General features: G+C 42.8%; 1 protein-coding gene across 1 annotated transcript; it reads left to right on the top strand.

The window, feature by feature from the left end:
* Nucleotides 1-406: 406 nt before the first annotated feature.
* Nucleotides 407-2,008, top strand: LOC106607050 (forkhead box protein D2). Its single transcript, XM_014203611.2, has one exon. It carries the CDS (start codon nucleotides 726-728, stop codon nucleotides 1,698-1,700), a length of 975 nt encoding a protein of 324 aa, XP_014059086.2. The 5' UTR covers nucleotides 407-725; the 3' UTR covers nucleotides 1,701-2,008.
* Nucleotides 2,009-16,523: the final 14,515 nt, after the last annotated feature.

Genomic DNA, 16,523 nt, shown 5'->3' with positions numbered 1-16,523 from the left:
CGCTTCACGAAATTACAATTATAGGCCATTTTGTTTTTAAAATGTGTTATTGATGTGGTGATAGTTCAGATGATCAAGGGCGGCTATATGTCTACTCCTACATATGTTTGATATTTCGAATAGCCATCTACAAGTAGGCCTAGGTCTAATTGGATAACAGAATTAGGCAATACGTGAACATTTTCCCCCACCATATTGATCCTATAGTTGTCACTTATTAAACGAATGGTAATTTACTGAATGGAATTTGAAATATAATGTTGATATTGGAGTGATGGCATGATGATAGTTAACGGGTGGTGCTTTGGTGCAGATTGCCTTGTTTCGATTGGTTAAGAGCTTCTCCTCAAGCATAACCATGACATCACAGTCACCTGATCCAACACCGTTACAGTTCCAACAGGAAACCAACGAGAGAGGATGCTGGACATCTTGGAAGACTCACCGTGCTTCATAACTTTCTCAGCCTCCCTTTTCTCAGTTTAAGGCGAAAAGGTTGTTCCATTTCGTGTTTGTTTGGAGATAAAAAAGGCTTTGGATTTTTTGAAGGGTTGTTTTTTCCTCTTGAATGACTAACGTGGGAGGGGGCTGGAGCGCACATATTTTAAGCTTGTTTTTTTTGTGAATGGAGAGGGCAAAGCCTTGCGCGTGAGCATCTATCCCTTTCAAAGAACTGACCCTTTCCCACCTGTTGGGGCAGGTGGTATTGGCTCTGCCCGTGGACTATGACATTGGACTTGGAGCCCATGGAAGATTTTGTTATTGACGTAGTAGGAGAGGGACTCAGGGATAACGGAGAGGAGCATCTCGTGTCCTTACCTTTGGAAGAGGCGAGAAGCGCAGAGCATGAACCCGACACTTTTTTGTCTTCTAGTGGGCAGGACGAGGATAGGGACGACTACTCACCCACATCGAAGTGTCCTCCAGCAGCAAGTAAAAGCCCGGCGTCGGTAAAGCCTCCGTACTCCTACATCGCTTTGATAACAATGGCCATATTACAAAGCCCCAAAAAGCGACTTACCCTCAGCGAGATTTGTGACTTTATCAGCCACCGATTCGTTTATTATCGTGAGAAGTTCCCTGCCTGGCAGAATTCCATCAGACACAACCTTTCGCTCAATGACTGCTTTGTCAAAATGCCCCGGGAGCCTGGTAATCCAGGGAAGGGAAACTACTGGACGTTGGACCCCAATTCTTCGGACATGTTTGAGAATGGGAGCTTTCTGCGTCGAAGGAAGAGGTTCAAACGCCAGCATTTTCGTTTCGGGGTGCTCAAGGAGCAACCCCTTGAGCCCAGTGGCTTTCAAAACTTTTATGGTACTTATGGACTTGGCACAGCGGGTCTTCAGCTACCCAGTTTGGAGATATATCCATTCGGCTTCCATCACCATGCGCACTCGTCATGCGCGCCCGCCATCCCACCTGTTAGCAGCCTCCTACCGGCTTTGTCGAGCCTGTTTACCCGGAACTCTTTTGCTGCCAAGGCTTTTCTTCAATCACAGCAGCCTGTCACTATCGGGTCCTTCAATCCGAGCCGCTGTGCCACCTTTTCTTCTGCTTTGACCTCCGGCGCTCCATATGCGTCCCCTGCGCTGTTCCACTCCGCGGCGTCTCCACATCTCGTCAGTTTACATGAAGAATATCAGAAATTACAAACTCAGCGCAGCACCTCTGACCTGGCTAATGAGCAGTGCTTGTGAATATTTGAGTTGTGTTTCAGACTTTAAATTGTTTATTTGTATCTCAGGTGATAGAGATTTTTGAAGCTCTTGTGGAAACACAGGTATTTGGCAAATGGTAATTGGATGGACTTTCTTGTTGATGTAGGCCTATTTGAAAGTTCTTAAGAATGCTGTAGATTTATGCCTTGCATTGATTACATTTTTCATAGCATCTTGCGTTGTTCTTTCTAAAGTATGAAATTACATTTGTCCATTGAAATGCAAATATTTCACTGACGAGTTTCCTTTTACATTCGGAAAGAAATAAAGTGAATTATTTAAAACAATATATTTAACTCAGTCATTTGTCTTATAGGCCTTTGCGTCACTGACCTGTCATTGTTGGCACAATTGAAGATCTGTAATTGATGCCTTTAACAACTGATTATTGCATAGCGTATATCTTTAATCAATGGAAATATAGCTGCACATTTTTACCTATAGTAGGACTAAATGCGCAGTGAACTTGATTGCATCTTTCAGCAGGAAAACCATTCAATTCAAAATTTTGTTTAGTGTGTAGATGATGCGTGGGTTAAATTATGTTCAGAACTTTTTACAAAATTAGGGTAATTTTAGTTTGGCTGGTTAGCATTTCTCTAATAATAAAATATTATTTTATTCAATTATATGATGTTTAGGCCTACATGTAAAACATGTAAGCCTATATTAAGTCAAATAAAATTCTTAAAATAATTGTCACATTTTGACGGTATAGCTTTAAAAGTGTCTGTCGAAACAGCGACTGAGGATCAAGCGATGTGCGGAATCAAACCATATAAATATCACATGAACGAGATGCATTATTGTGTTGACTCTAATCTAGGCTAAATCAGATATCCTGGAATGTTAGGACTACATGTTGAGGATTTTCTCATACTACAATTGAAACATTTTTTTTTTTAATGGCTACAATATAGGCCCTACTGCAGTTATTTATATATTATGAAAATCTCTCAATGTGGTTGTTCTGCAGCATCTCGCTGTCGTTTGCTTTTCATCCCCTAAAACTGACGGTTAAACACATTGTAAATGAATGCTCTTTCTAAATTTGAAGTCTAGAAGTAACGGTCTGTGCTGCTGCGCAGCTTTCAGATTGTCAGTTGAGTTACACCACATCCATCCATTAGTTCAACATCCTATTATAATTGCCTGATTTTGCGTCATGGGGCCACACAGCCTGCTAGTTCTCAAACCAAAAATTGAAAAAATCTGTGCAACACATTCAAAGACTTCATATTTTCATGTCAGATTATGAGGTAATTTCTAAACCCGCATTTGGTTGTCTCTCCAAAGCATTCCTTATAAGATTTTTTTATATAAATATTTGAATATGTTATAATATTCAAAGAGGGATACCACAAACGAACCGTTGCCAGTTGAGGATTTATTCAAATATGTGTTTAAATAGACATCGACAAAACGTGGTTTAACTCGGTTTTTCTAGATCCAGATTCGTGGAATATAGTTCTATTAGTCAGAAAATAAAAGCAATATTACATTCTAAGAAAATTAAATCCCTATTAAAGCGCTGAGAATTATGGATGTTTTAAAACAATATTTTAAAGTAATTAATAACAAATATCTTTATAACCTGATAGATTTCACAATCAAGTTAAATTGTGATACTGTATGCTAAATATTTGTAAACAAAAGGAACAAAACATAAAAGGAATATAAAGGTTTCCTCACCCTCTTAATATCGTTTGAAATATCTGGAGCCACATTGGAGATGATTCTGGTACTGTTTCAACCCAATGTAACAGACATTTCTCATGGATTATAATGAAGATTGAGTATTTGAGACAGATTATTCATGTAAATGTTGAATTATATAATTAACCATATTTGTTGTTTTCTTTTAAAGTCCTTGTTTAGATTTATTGTGTGTTTTTCTTTTACTTCTATGCCAGACCGTGCTGTGTTACACTGAAAATGACAGGAAGAAAATAATGTTAGGTTTCATGGGAGGAAAGTATTTATTTAATTCTATTCTAAGTCTAGTTTACATTGGTGACTACTCTAAAGTTTTTGGAAAGGGCTGATGGATAGAAGTACAATATCCAATTCAGTCTAATGCCGTTTGGCACCCATTTAACCAGTTAAACCAGTTAAATAAATAAAAAGATTGTTGCCTGATGGCGAATTGTTAAATTGCTTGACTGAGAGAGAAATACACAATGATTTTCTTTGTGGGTCCCCATTTGAATAAGGAATAAGTTTGATTCCTTAAATGTACAGACTCGCTCATACTGGGTCATACTGTTTATTTGATCCTTTTTGTGGTCATATATTTTTCTGCACATGAAACACTAAACGTTTATTATTGCTATTGATAATCTTAAACAGTGTGGTGAAGTAGCCTTAATAGATACAGCATGAGATTCGTATCATCTGACAGTAAATATTTACTGTTTGAATGATACTTATCTGCTTGAAAGAAAACTAAAAATGGGTAAAATTACCCACTAATGGGTCATTTTAGCCCATGTATTGAACAGAGACTGTATGATAACAGTGTCAGAGCCGTAATGCAATCTTTTATTATGTGGTCAGTCATGATTCATCTCAGAACTCTGGTAAATTAGAAAATAGATCAAGTGTAAACTCTGGGACAGCCAGTGCCTTCATTGATTACACTAGCATCATCAGGCCTCGGCACATATAGAAGCTGCAAATGCGAGCCTTTGAAACGTCTACATTTTAACCAAGCGTTATGGTTGAGAGTCACTTTCCCTGGTCAGGTATGAGACCTCAAAGTCAAGCGCTCCTCATGCGTCAGTCAATGTGTCTGTGGGAAAGCTTTGTAGAGGATGCAGAAGTCAACCCTCTTTTATCAAGAACAAATAGAGAAAGAGACAAACAAACTATCAGAAAAGCCGAGGAGTGCTGTTGATTGACAGAGAGAGAAAGGAGTGACATTTATCTGCGGGGAAAGTCACTGCACTTGACAAAACAAGCAAGACAGAAACGGTGCATGTATGTCCTCTCGTATGTGTGCTCAGCTGTCCTTTATCATACATGACTTCTCCATCCCTGTCGTAAGGGAGGAAGAAACTTGCCAATAATCGGTTGTGTTTGACTTTATTTTATTTCCTTCAAGATGGGTGTCTAACAGGATGTGAGAGAAACTGTTACTACCTCCTCTTTTTCTGTCAGTGGAGACCTGTTGCATTAACCCCTGGTCAGCACCACCTCTCTCCTACATTCTCTCTCTTATAGTCTCACTTTTGTTCTTGTTATTAAATGGCATGTGAAAGAATGTTCCTTGAGACTGCCAATTCATTTAGAAATGAAATATGTAAAAGGGCTCAGTAATTGTAACAACAATGACACTGGGCCTTAAATTGAATACGTCACTACAGAAGACTCCAGTCGCTGTCACATTATGGTTATTCATAACACTATGAACTTGATGAATGTAGGTTTATGTGACTCCCATCAGTGATGCGTGCCCTGTTACCGCTCCAGGTTTCTACTCAGTTCCACGTGGATTATCAGTTATGACTTATCGTAACTCACATCTTCCCTCTGATGTAGAGGCCATTTCCTGGGAAAAGTCTGTCGATTTAGTCAGAAGTCCATTCATGCTTAACACGGTTGCTATGCCATGCTTTCATTCTAGCATTATTAAGGCCAAGCCAAACAGGCAAGGTAAACTCTTTCCTCCAACACCCACCCTCCCCTTTCTTCCTTTCCACAGCCAGATCACGGTGCAGAGAGTGGTGCATTGTGGGATAGCCTTAGCTAATTCAGTCATTAGAGGAAAAACAATGTTTCAATGTTATTCCTACATGTTATTCCTACATTTGAAATGCATCATTTGGAATGAGTTCCCTTGAATGTTTTTATTTTCCTGAACTGTTGATAGTGGTTTGTAAGTTACTTAAACTGATTGAATTGAAACTGATTGAAAGAGACCAAAGACAATACAAGCATTTAAGTGCAGCACAATTTCAAAGGGATTATCTGTTGGCTACAGTGATCAGAATTGAGGGGGTGGTAGTATCAATGTATAGAGGGGGAAGCTACAGTAAGTAGGTGGCATTTTGAGTTAGCCTTTAAAAAGCTAGCCCTGTGCTGTGGCTGATCAGAGCGGAGGTTTTCTCCTCTCACTTTAATGGCTGACTTCCACAGGCCCGGCTTGTTGGCGTTTGCTTTTCCTGGCATGGCTGATCCCTGCTGCCCCGCTTTTGAGAGTTATTCAATTATATATCTTCCACCCTCCGCGTCTCCCTCTCTCCCCTGCTTCACCGGTCTGTGCTTCACCCTGCCAGGCCCAGTAAAAAGGGTGCTGCGTTGGTGCACCATTCTCCAGTTTCGTGCCCAAGAATTTGTGTGTGTGGCGCGGTGGAGGGCAGTGCGGTGTGTTTTCGGAAAAGGGACCCCCCCCAACCCTCGGTGCCAGCAGATGACAGTGACATATAACAGGAAAGCCACCCAGAAGGAGAATGATCTCACACCTTAGCCACGTGCTGAGAGAGAGAGGGAGGGAGAAAAATAGGGCGAGCTGGGTAGAGAAAGGGAGGGAGTTAAAGAGGGAGAGAGGGGTAGAGAGAGGGAGGGAGAAAAAGAGGGAGAGAGGGGTAGAGAGAGGGAGGGAGAAAAAGAGGGAGAGAGGGGTAGAGAGAGGGAGGGAGAAAAAGAGGGAGAGAGGGGTAGAGAAAGGGAGAAAAAGAGGGAAAGAGGGGTAGAGAGAGGGAGGGAGAAAAAGAGGGAAAGAGGGGTAGAGAGAGGGAGGGAGAAAAAGAGGGAGAGAGGGGTAGAGAGAGGAAGGGAGAAAAAGAGGGAAAGAGGGGTAGAGAGAGGGAGGGAGAAAAAGAGGGAAAGAGGGGTAGAGAGAGGGAGGGAGAAAAAGAGGGAAAGAGGGGTAGAGAGAGGGAGGGAGAAAAAGAGGGAGAGGGGTAGAGAGAGGGAGGGAGAAAAAGAGGGAAAGAGGGGTAGAGAGAGGGAGGGAGAAAAAGAGGGAAAGAGGGGTAGAGAGAGGGAGGGAGAAAAAGAGGGAGAGAGGGGTAGAGAGAGGGAGGGAGAAAAAGAGGGAGAGAGGGGTAGAGAGAGGGAGGGAGAAGGCTTTACAGAGATGGAGATAAAGAGATTGCAAGACAGGAAAAGACAAGTAGGCATGGGGTCTGATAGGTGCCTGATAAGACAAGGGTGAAGTTCTTAGAGTTGGTGTGGAGACTTATATTTCCTGGTGTTAATCATAGAACCCTAATGGACTTTGCCTCTATACCCATGAATTGACTAACCACACCCTCCACCCACTGACTCCCTCTATATTCCAGAATAACTACCCAACTTCTCTCACGAAACACCAAGATCAAAAATATTCCCGCAAACAACATCAAAATATCCGCAGTTGCGCTCTGGGTTTTATTGTTAATCGAATCAGCCTCATTATAACATCTGTGAGACAAAAACACAGGCCCTCTAATGCAGCCATTATGCAGTTCAATGGGTGGCATTTGGTCATGACCCCCCTACTCTTCCCAATGCCCCCCTTCAATCTTCCTGGTACCCTGCTGCGTCCCAGCTGGCGACCTCATGCCCTCACCATTTTCCTGCAGCCTGGCACCTCTTAGGGCTGGTGGGTGAAGAGAGCTCTACCCAATGTGCCCAATGATTGGGCAACAAGAATCGAGCAATATCATGTACTCTACCTTCTTGTCGTCATCAAGTCCAGACCCCAGGTATGGACCAACAGCTCTAACCCTAGCACAACCGTGGCCAACAAGAAACACTAGCTAGCGTATCCTCAGAGAGCTCAGATCAAAGGCACTGAGGGGTGATGTCACCCACAGCAGCCCCTAAACTGCTTATTGCCCAAATGAGCACCATTAGCCATACAAACAAAGACTAAAATCTGCTGTCATTTAATCAAAAAGAAGCAGGAAGCACAATTAACATCTGGTCCAAGACATGTCAGAGTGGGGTCAGGCTAGCCGGTCTCTGATTACAGTTGTAGTAGGCCTATGGCTTAACGAGAATAACTCAGTAACCCCAACCTGGCCATGGTCTGCTCTGGCCAACTGATCTCTGAGCAAGACAGAGTGGCCTGCCTGCTCCACCAGACATCACCATGGAGACGTGATGAAGTTTGGAAACTCTGAAGTTAAAGGGTAACAGTAGGGGATAGGTCCCTCCTATAACCCCCTCTCTCTCCAGTTTTGGTTTTCTTCCTTCTCTAAGTAACGTCTGCAGTGGCATATTACAACTTGGATGTGGATTTTAAAAGGGCATTGAAAATGTTGCCAGAATGGGAAAAACATGGACTGGCTCAATCGAAGCAGATTAGGCAGGCGAGCCAAACCTCACGCTTTGTAAAAAATAAGAAAAAAAACCTTTTTACGTTGGTGCTCAGACCAACCGCATAGCAGGGAAGCCAAACCTAGCCCTCTCCCTCTACTGAAGAGAATGGCATCAATGACATAAAGAGAGTACATCCATTGAATTGGCACCTCATATCTCTCACCCTTTGCTACACAATGTCAACAAAGTCACTGCATCCTTGAGGGTGCTGGTGTTGGAGCAAAAGCCTTATTTGATCACTGCTGCAGGTCTGGGTTGGGGAAATTACAAAGCTAATTCAAAGGCTTGTAAACCATGGAACAGTAACATAAGTCCAGTAATTCTTACTGTATGTAATGAATGTTGTGTTATACTATGTAGCAGTGATGTGATAAAGCTGATTGCTGTGATGATCAGAGATTAGAGAGTAAGCGTAAAAGCACCGCCCTGCCACCCAATCTGTCGGCCAGCGAGCTGTTCATCCCATGTTGCCTCCGTTGGTGGTCCCTGGTGTAAGCTACATTTCCCCTTGCTTCTCTCTACCCTGTTTTTTTTTTATAGCAAACACAAAATTGTTCCTAATTCGCTGCTGCTAGAGGGGGGTAATTTGCGGCTTTTGGCTGAGTGTCGCAAGCCCCAAATTTGAAAAAGCTGCTCTGGGGAGCCATTCTATAAGGCAGTAGAGCTACAGTAGGGAGAATCACTTCAATGCATCCAAAGGAAAACAGACACAGCAAAACATGATGATCTCCATACTCAAAAGGCATTTATGTAATAATAACTTGGGGAAACTGAAACCCTCCCTTCTGAGCTTCTGCCAACAATCAGAGCTCTTTTAATTCATTGATCATTGTAATATGTGCTCACTCCAAGTAACTCTTGTTTTTAAATTGCATACACAAACATTGTGTTTGAAATGCAGTATGGAATCACCATTGTATGTCTGTTACTTTCATTTTCATAGCAGACTCTTACTTTTGACAGTAGAGCAGCAGTGGAGTTTGTGGAATTTAAAACCAACTGGCGAAAGGTAAAAATGCTGGTTAAGATACATTTGATATGTGATCGTTCCAATTTCCGGGAGGATCTATCAGATGCCAACTGAAGTCCTCCCTCGTTGTGCTGACGAATGTGAGAGAAGAGTTCTTCATCATAAATAGACTATTTAATCATTTCTAAAGGGATACACTGACAAAATATGACGTCCATATAAATATTCAACATGTTGGAAAAGTAAGCAAAGAAGAGAAAACAATTAATACAACAGAAACCTAGAATTGGTTGGGGTGATATCTTGTCTGTGTGTGGGAGAGAATCTGGTTCTCTCTTCACACTCTGAGCAAGCAGTGACTCAGCCCAGGGGTTTCTGAGCGCTCCTAGCTCAGTCGACACAAGGGCCCTAAGAGGTGCTCATTCATTTTGATTAACAGGGTCCTCCTCTCTCTCATCCTCTCCTCGATGGCTTCCTCTCTTCTCAAGGAAAGCCTGCAGGGATGTTTGTCTTTTTTTTATCCGGCATGGTTTTTCACTTCCACAACATCACGTCATTACCCAGAGTGTTTAAACGCTTAAGTACGGTTTAAAGGGGAGAGAAAAAACACTTGCAGTGCACAGCTCTACATTAACTCTGCATCACTCGGGGAGAAGTAAAACCTGCCCTCTGAGCAAAATGAAGTCAATAAATAAAAGTAGCGGTTGTCAGATGTCTGGAACAGCTTGAGAGGATTTGAACAACAGGGTAGCCCACCGTGTTGAAATGAGCACTGCTAAGTTTGGGCCGTCTCTTCAGAACTCCCTACTACCAGTTGCTGAGCGCTATTGACTAATGAGGTTGGGCCTGGTGCATGATAAGACAGAGTTAGAGGAGCATTTAGTCCATATAAAACACAGTCTGTTGAATGACACAAAGTCGCAGCAGTGCAGAAAGGGAAGCGAGAGCAACAGCTTAAAACAGATGGGGTAGAGCCTGATTACTCCATTGCAAGAATATAAGAGGAACATAAAATGTGTTCCTGGGTTTAGCCTGATGGGAATAACACTTTGATAATTAAACTGTGCTCAGGATGTTGTTCATCCACAGGTTGCCTGGAACCACAGGCAGAACTCATAAAGCATGGGGCTGCAGCTGCTCTGCTACTATTTTCCCAAGTCAATGCGATTGATCATAGGTCTCAGGGTAGGTCCAGAGGAAGCTGCAGGTGTGGGGAAGGGAAAACACAATCACATCTCAAGTCAAACAAATGGCGTCTCCACTGATGGAGATGGATGGAGGAGCAGCATTCCAATCGATGCTGGAGATCTCCACTCCTCAGCCCTGGGTGCACCTGCATGGGCCAAACATCTGGAGAGGGAAGGAGGGAAGGAGGGATAGAGGGAGTGAGGGAGGTGAAAGCTGTTAACTGATCCGCTGTGTTTATCTAAAGAGGCACGGGACTCCTGCGGAGGAGGGAGCCCACGAGTGAGCCTGTGTCAGGGAGGAGAGTTCACTCCCTCGTCTCTGTTCTCTCTCTTTTTCTCTGCATCCTCACCCCCCTCACCCTCCCGGTCAGCTGAATGGAGGGAATGCCAGTTGAAGAGGGGATGCTGGTCTGGTCGCTGGTGCAGACACTGGTGGCAGGCTGCTGCAAAACACAGCATGACCACTTCCTCAGCAAACTGCTCCTCTCTTCTCCGCAGTTCTTCCCTCTTCGTTCTCTCTTTCTCTCCCTCTATCACCCTCCCCATGTCTCCTTCTGATGCGCAGGGAGCAGGAGACTAAACCATACTTTCTCTTTTTTTGGGCCTTTCCCCTGTCTTTTCCCCAGCAGCCCTATAAAAGGCTGCTTCGGTCTTGTTTTCTCTACAAGTCAAGGGATGAGCTGGGGCTCATAAAGTGAGATCTCAGAGGGCAAGCGGAGGTCTCGGGCTCTATAAAAGAGTGCAGTGGAAGTGGGGGGGGGTCTGGCAGGGGAAAATATAGAGTTATAAGTAGGACACCTTGGGAGCATTTGATCCCTGCGAACGTGCGCGGTCTGGGGAGGACACGCTCTGTAAATTTCCCTCCCATGTGCTGTGTTCTCAGTAACGGCAGCCCACGCTCGTAAAAAACAAAATAAAAAAATATAGGGATGACAGGTGCCAAAAGCGGGAATGTGAAAAAAGTTAATGATGAAAAACTATCACTGTGTGTGTTTCTCTACGTGTGTGTTTTTTGTGCGTGTGTGTGTGTGTGTGTGTGTTTATACTGCTGATGGCACCGTGGAGGATTTATTTAAACAGATGTGAACCCTTAGTGCCAGGTTGACCTCAGGTCCTACTTGGCTACACTGAGCCTGATCTATTTGCCCTGGAAAAATAACACTCCATTTAACAGACTGACCTGTGGAAAAAGAGCACTCCATTTAACAGACTGACCTGTGGAAAAAGAGCACTCCATTTAACAGACTGACCTGTGGAAAAAGAGCACTCCATTTAACAGACTGACCTGTGGAAAAAGAGCACTCCATTTAACAGACTGACCTGTGGAAAAATAACACTCCATTTAACAGACTGACCTGTGGAAAAAGAGCTCGCAAATATGTTGTAACTAGTCCAGTTTCACATTTTGCACATTCTACTTTTGTAATTGAATATTAATATGACCCAACATACAGTATACTGGATTGCAGACAGAAACTATATATGAGTCCGTCTTTGTCCTTGTCCTCTGTACAGGACTTGAGCAGAGTTACAGTAAACCTGGGAGGTATATATCCTTTCAGACTCAAATATAAAACACTGGATTTATACACTCATTGACCGACGACAAAGAACTTTATACCAAATGCACTGCACGTTAACCACACTGAGCATGAGAGAAGGTAGTGCAGGGGCTGCAGACAAGAGCCATAAAGAGAGGAAATTTATGTGGCGGAGTGGCAGAGGGGAGGTCAGAGCAAGAGTGACGTGTGGAGGGGTCAAAAAGAATGGGGAGACAGCAATGTTTGGAGAGGAGACAGGAGAGAGCAATGCTAATTTATACCCTGCTAATTGGAAACAGCACAGCTCTCCACCTGAACCGCATTCCGGGGCCCTATGGCCAGCCCAGCACTGCGCCCGGGCAGGCAACGTGGGAGGGTGATGAGGACCAGGGGGATGGAGGGGTGGAGGAAGGAGGTTAGGGTCAGTGTCAATGGCAGCTTTGTTATTGGGGAGGATTGCTCCCTCGCCCTACAGATGGGACAGGGGTGAGTGTGTGTTGGAAATGTTCAGGGGTCACGTTGTTGTGACAGTCCCAGACACTAGGCTGTAGCGGGACCACCCTGCCTCAAATAAGGAAAAATCAACACAATCTGTTACTTCTTCAATCTGACACGATCTAACAATCTACACGACGCAACGTGCACACTGACCTACCAACTTCAGCAGTCTAAAATTACTAGGCAAATAAATATGACAGCCTCATAGATAATTACTGTTGTACAGAGACCATGTTGAACCACGTTGAGTCATGGCAATAGACGTGAATACACAGATGAATTTTTCAAACTATGGCTGTGAGTTACTGAACTTAGTGTCTGTAATATTTCAATGAATGATGAAGTGTTCAGATGTTGGCTGCAACTCTAGTCTGGCTGTGTGATGGAAATGAAGTAATCTTGGAATGTAGATTGAAAAAACATTGACGTTTCTTGATGTGCTTCATATCTGAACTGCAGTTCTACATGATCTGTTTACAGGGCTCTGTCTGTGTCTAATGTAGGCCTATGGCCCCATTTAGGCCCTTTTTCCTAATACTGCTGTATGTGCTATTGATAAAGCAAACCATACAGTCACTGCTAAGTGATGGGCTGTCAGCATCCACACAAAGACAGGCTTCACTTAATACCCTGGGTATATAAGAGCAAAGAATAGATAACTAGATATGTGCAGAAAAGCCAAATTCCTCCAAAACAAAAACAAGACCGGAGTTGAAAGACACAACGCTAAAGTCAGACATATGGGGAGCATATTGGTCGCAGATTTCTGATCACACAAATACTACTTTTCCTTCTCCTTCTGGAGGGAACATAATACAACAAAGATTGAAATGTGGTGGAGGCTGTTTTGATTCCCTTTAAAGGCGTGTCGGTTGTCTGCCTCGCTTGAGGATATTTGGGAGAAAAAGGTTTTTTCTTCATTTCTTTTTTTTCAGTTCACGTGATTGACAACTTGAGTCTGCACACATGGATGAGTGTGAGTCTCTTGTGAGTTATTGTGCGACACACACACAGTTCTACTGTAGTGGTCTGTAGACAGACATTTGTCCATTGAATCTGCGATGTGTGCTTTTTTTCTATCTAGCATCTATTCCTAGCAGCACCCAACACCGAAGCACATCAAAGTAGCCCCGATCTGTCTGTTTCTCTCACGGTTTGTCTCTCACACTGATTTCTCTCTCAAGCCCACGCCTTTAAACAAACCATGCACAAACTGAAACACATTTGTGTAGGAATATGCTGTGTGAGGGATTAAACATTTTCTTTAGATCATGTTTAGATTATATTTTCATATTTTCATGGCAGTCTTGCAAACGCTTTATCGCAGACTGACACATTGATTTAAATGTGACCAAAATGAACGTGCCAAAGCATGGACATCAGGGTGAAATTTTATTTGACAAAATCAGGAATGACAGATTACTACCATATTGATTATTGACTATCACCAATAATGTATTTAGAATGTTGCCTTAAAGTGACGCTACAGAGGTTTTGTATAATTTCAGCCAGTAGATTTGAAAGTAGCGGTCACGAGCCAAAGCGGGTCCCCAAAAATTGGGCAGAATTGGTGTACCACCAGGACTCTAAAGTCAGCCATTTTGGTCGCAGATGCTCCTAAATATTTTGCTGTGCAACCTGGAATTTGAATTTCTTGTAATGATTACGCTTCCCTCTACCGTTGTTTCAGCTCCGGAACTTCTCAGAATGGTGATCGTTTAATAAAGGATCTCATAACTCAACAGCATGCGCCACAAGGCTAAATATGTGTTTTGATTGAAACAAAATACAGGTAGGCTGTAGCTCGATAACACCATCTGCTCTAAAATTCACTCATCATTCGAGAAAATCTAAATGCATATTCCCATGAAACTGATTGAGATAAAATGGTTGGCATGCAGTTGCAGCTTGGACGTTTCATCTGTGAAATGTGAAGAATTATCATTCACTATAGCCAGTGATGGGCTAATATGGTTATTATAAACAGCTATAATGTTGATACAAATACCTCTCATTGAAAGTAATTTGTGGAATATTCGGTTTCTTCATTGTGTAAAAAGCACTAGGCCCAATATAGGCTATATCTCAATTGATGTCAAAATATTTTCTGGTATTCCTTCATTTTGTGTTTTGCTTCTATCTTTTAGAAGTTAGGAGCCCAGTACTACCAATACAAAATGTACATTTTGTGTACAACTTCATCCATTTCGTATGATATGTTCCCACTAAGCACTTTTTTTGGTGCAGTCCCAACCAACTTTGATTTCAACGTCCAAGGACGTTGATTTTTGATCCGGTCCGGACCTGTCTTTATATGGCCCAAACATAGACGTCTATAATTTGTTAAGATTTGGTCCGGTCCGGACCAGCCTTGATTTGGCCCAATCATAGACATCTATGTTTCACAAGTTTGGACAGCATAGCACAATACAATACATTAGAGCACAGCAGAGTACCTACAGTACATTACAGTACACAGTACAGTAAATAAAAGTAGAGTAGAGTGCAGTAGAGTAGAGTACAATACAGTAGAGCACACTAGAGTACAGTAAAGTATGGTGTACAGGGTTGTACCCTACTGTACTTTACTCTAATGTAGGCTACTCTACTCTACTGAACTAAACTGTACTGTGCTCTACTGAATTAAACTGTACTGTTTGGTACCGAAATGTACTGTGCTGTACTCTCTACTCTACTCTACTGTACTAAACTGTGCCATACTGTACAGTGATATTCAAACTTGTGAAATATAGCCTAGACGTCTATGATTTGTTCAGATTTGGATCTGGTCAGCACCAACCAAATGTGTACTTGTTTGGGGGGTGGAGCTCATTAGAATAATACCAAGCATGCTTTGCAACTGTTTGTTTTTGCATTTCAATTTTGGTCATTCAGCAGATGCTATTATCAGTACAGTCAGTGCATTGAACTAAACAATAAGTGGTCTGTTGGTTTATTTTGAAGGTTGGACTGTCAGTTTGAAAGATTCTGATAAAGCTAACATACTGTAAGTGTATGTGTGGCAAATTGGAGCAATACTAATTATTCTGTTGCGTTCTTCAGCTGGCTCCTCTTTCTATATTTAAAATGATTATTGTGATATAATGTTTACTTCGTCTGGAAAAGACGTCTAACGTCATTTTGCTTACTGGGTTGGGTCCTGCAAATAAATAAATAAATGCAATTTGTATGATGTGTTATGAATTCCAATTCGTACAATATGTTACAAATTTGTAAGCGCTTAAGATCCCCTTCAATCTCTTTAAAGAGAATACTATTCTAATTGCTGTCAGAAACTGTACGTTATTGTGTTTTAACTGTACGTTATATTAGCTTATCACTCTCAGCTTGACTCCCCTGCCCTCTCTGGGGAGGCTGTGACCGAAGTGCAGCAATTGAAGCTCCATGGATTAAAACCTGTTTTCCCCAAGACCTGTCTCTGTCATCTTTGAATGTTTCCCTCTCTTCTGTAGGATGCATGCTATCAAAGGAACCACAGAACAAATCAGAGGGCCGTCCCTGAGTGCCGACGGCCTGTCTCTCATTTCAAACTCAGATCCCTCGCGAGGATCAGGGGCCTCAGTAGCACCCGCCGCTCCGGGACCCCTGGTTTCAACTGCGTGGGAGCCGGACCGAGTCACACACCAAACGGCAACCAACCGCAACCACAACCGCTGCTATCCGCTGCCTGCTGCGCAGTCACTGGAAAAGCCTGCCTCGCCCGGGCCCCATTCTCATTAGCTAGCTCAAGGTTGAGTGTGAGTATGTTTTGTGTTTGGCCCCTTTGAAATGATAGTACAAGATAGGGCCTTTGAACAGGAGTTATTATGTGTTTTGGAGAAAGGCCTGTATTTCTGGGGTGGAATTTGGATGTTTCGCAGAGTGCTCGAAGATGCCTTAGTTTAGTCATAGCTCACAGTAAACGCCTCATAAGGCTCTGCTGTTTAGGGACGGTTTGGTGCATTATTCCTGTGAAGAGGTGTGATGGGTCAGCCACTAGTTTATCGGGTGCAGTGTAGGCCTACAGTAGGCCTATGTGTGGTTGTGGCAACGCAACCTTCAGAATTTCTCCAGAATAATGGTCCCCCGTTTCTAAACAGTCAAATATGAATACCAAGTACGACACGTCAAACCGTAGCTCATGGTTTACTAGATGTTAACAGGCTCTCACATTGCCTCTGGTGGACAAGTACTTGCCATGTTAATACATCAACTTGCCACCAAGTAACTTCAGCATTGTAAAAAGGCATGGACAGCGTGTAATCCACTGAATCTTGGGCTGGGTTGTGGATCTGTG

The sequence above is a fragment of the Salmo salar genome, chromosome ssa06 (assembly GCF_905237065.1).
Source record: "Salmo salar chromosome ssa06, Ssal_v3.1, whole genome shotgun sequence".
Classification (NCBI taxonomy): domain Eukaryota; kingdom Metazoa; phylum Chordata; class Actinopteri; order Salmoniformes; family Salmonidae; genus Salmo; species Salmo salar.
Note: the sequence above shows the minus strand (reverse complement) of the source record. Positions and strands in the feature narration are given on the sequence as shown.

Bases quoted from the DNA above. Each gene is read 5' to 3' on its own strand.
- LOC106607050 (XM_014203611.2), top strand. From the start codon at position 726: ATGACATTGGACTTGGAGCCCATGGAAGATTTTGTTATTGACGTAGTA.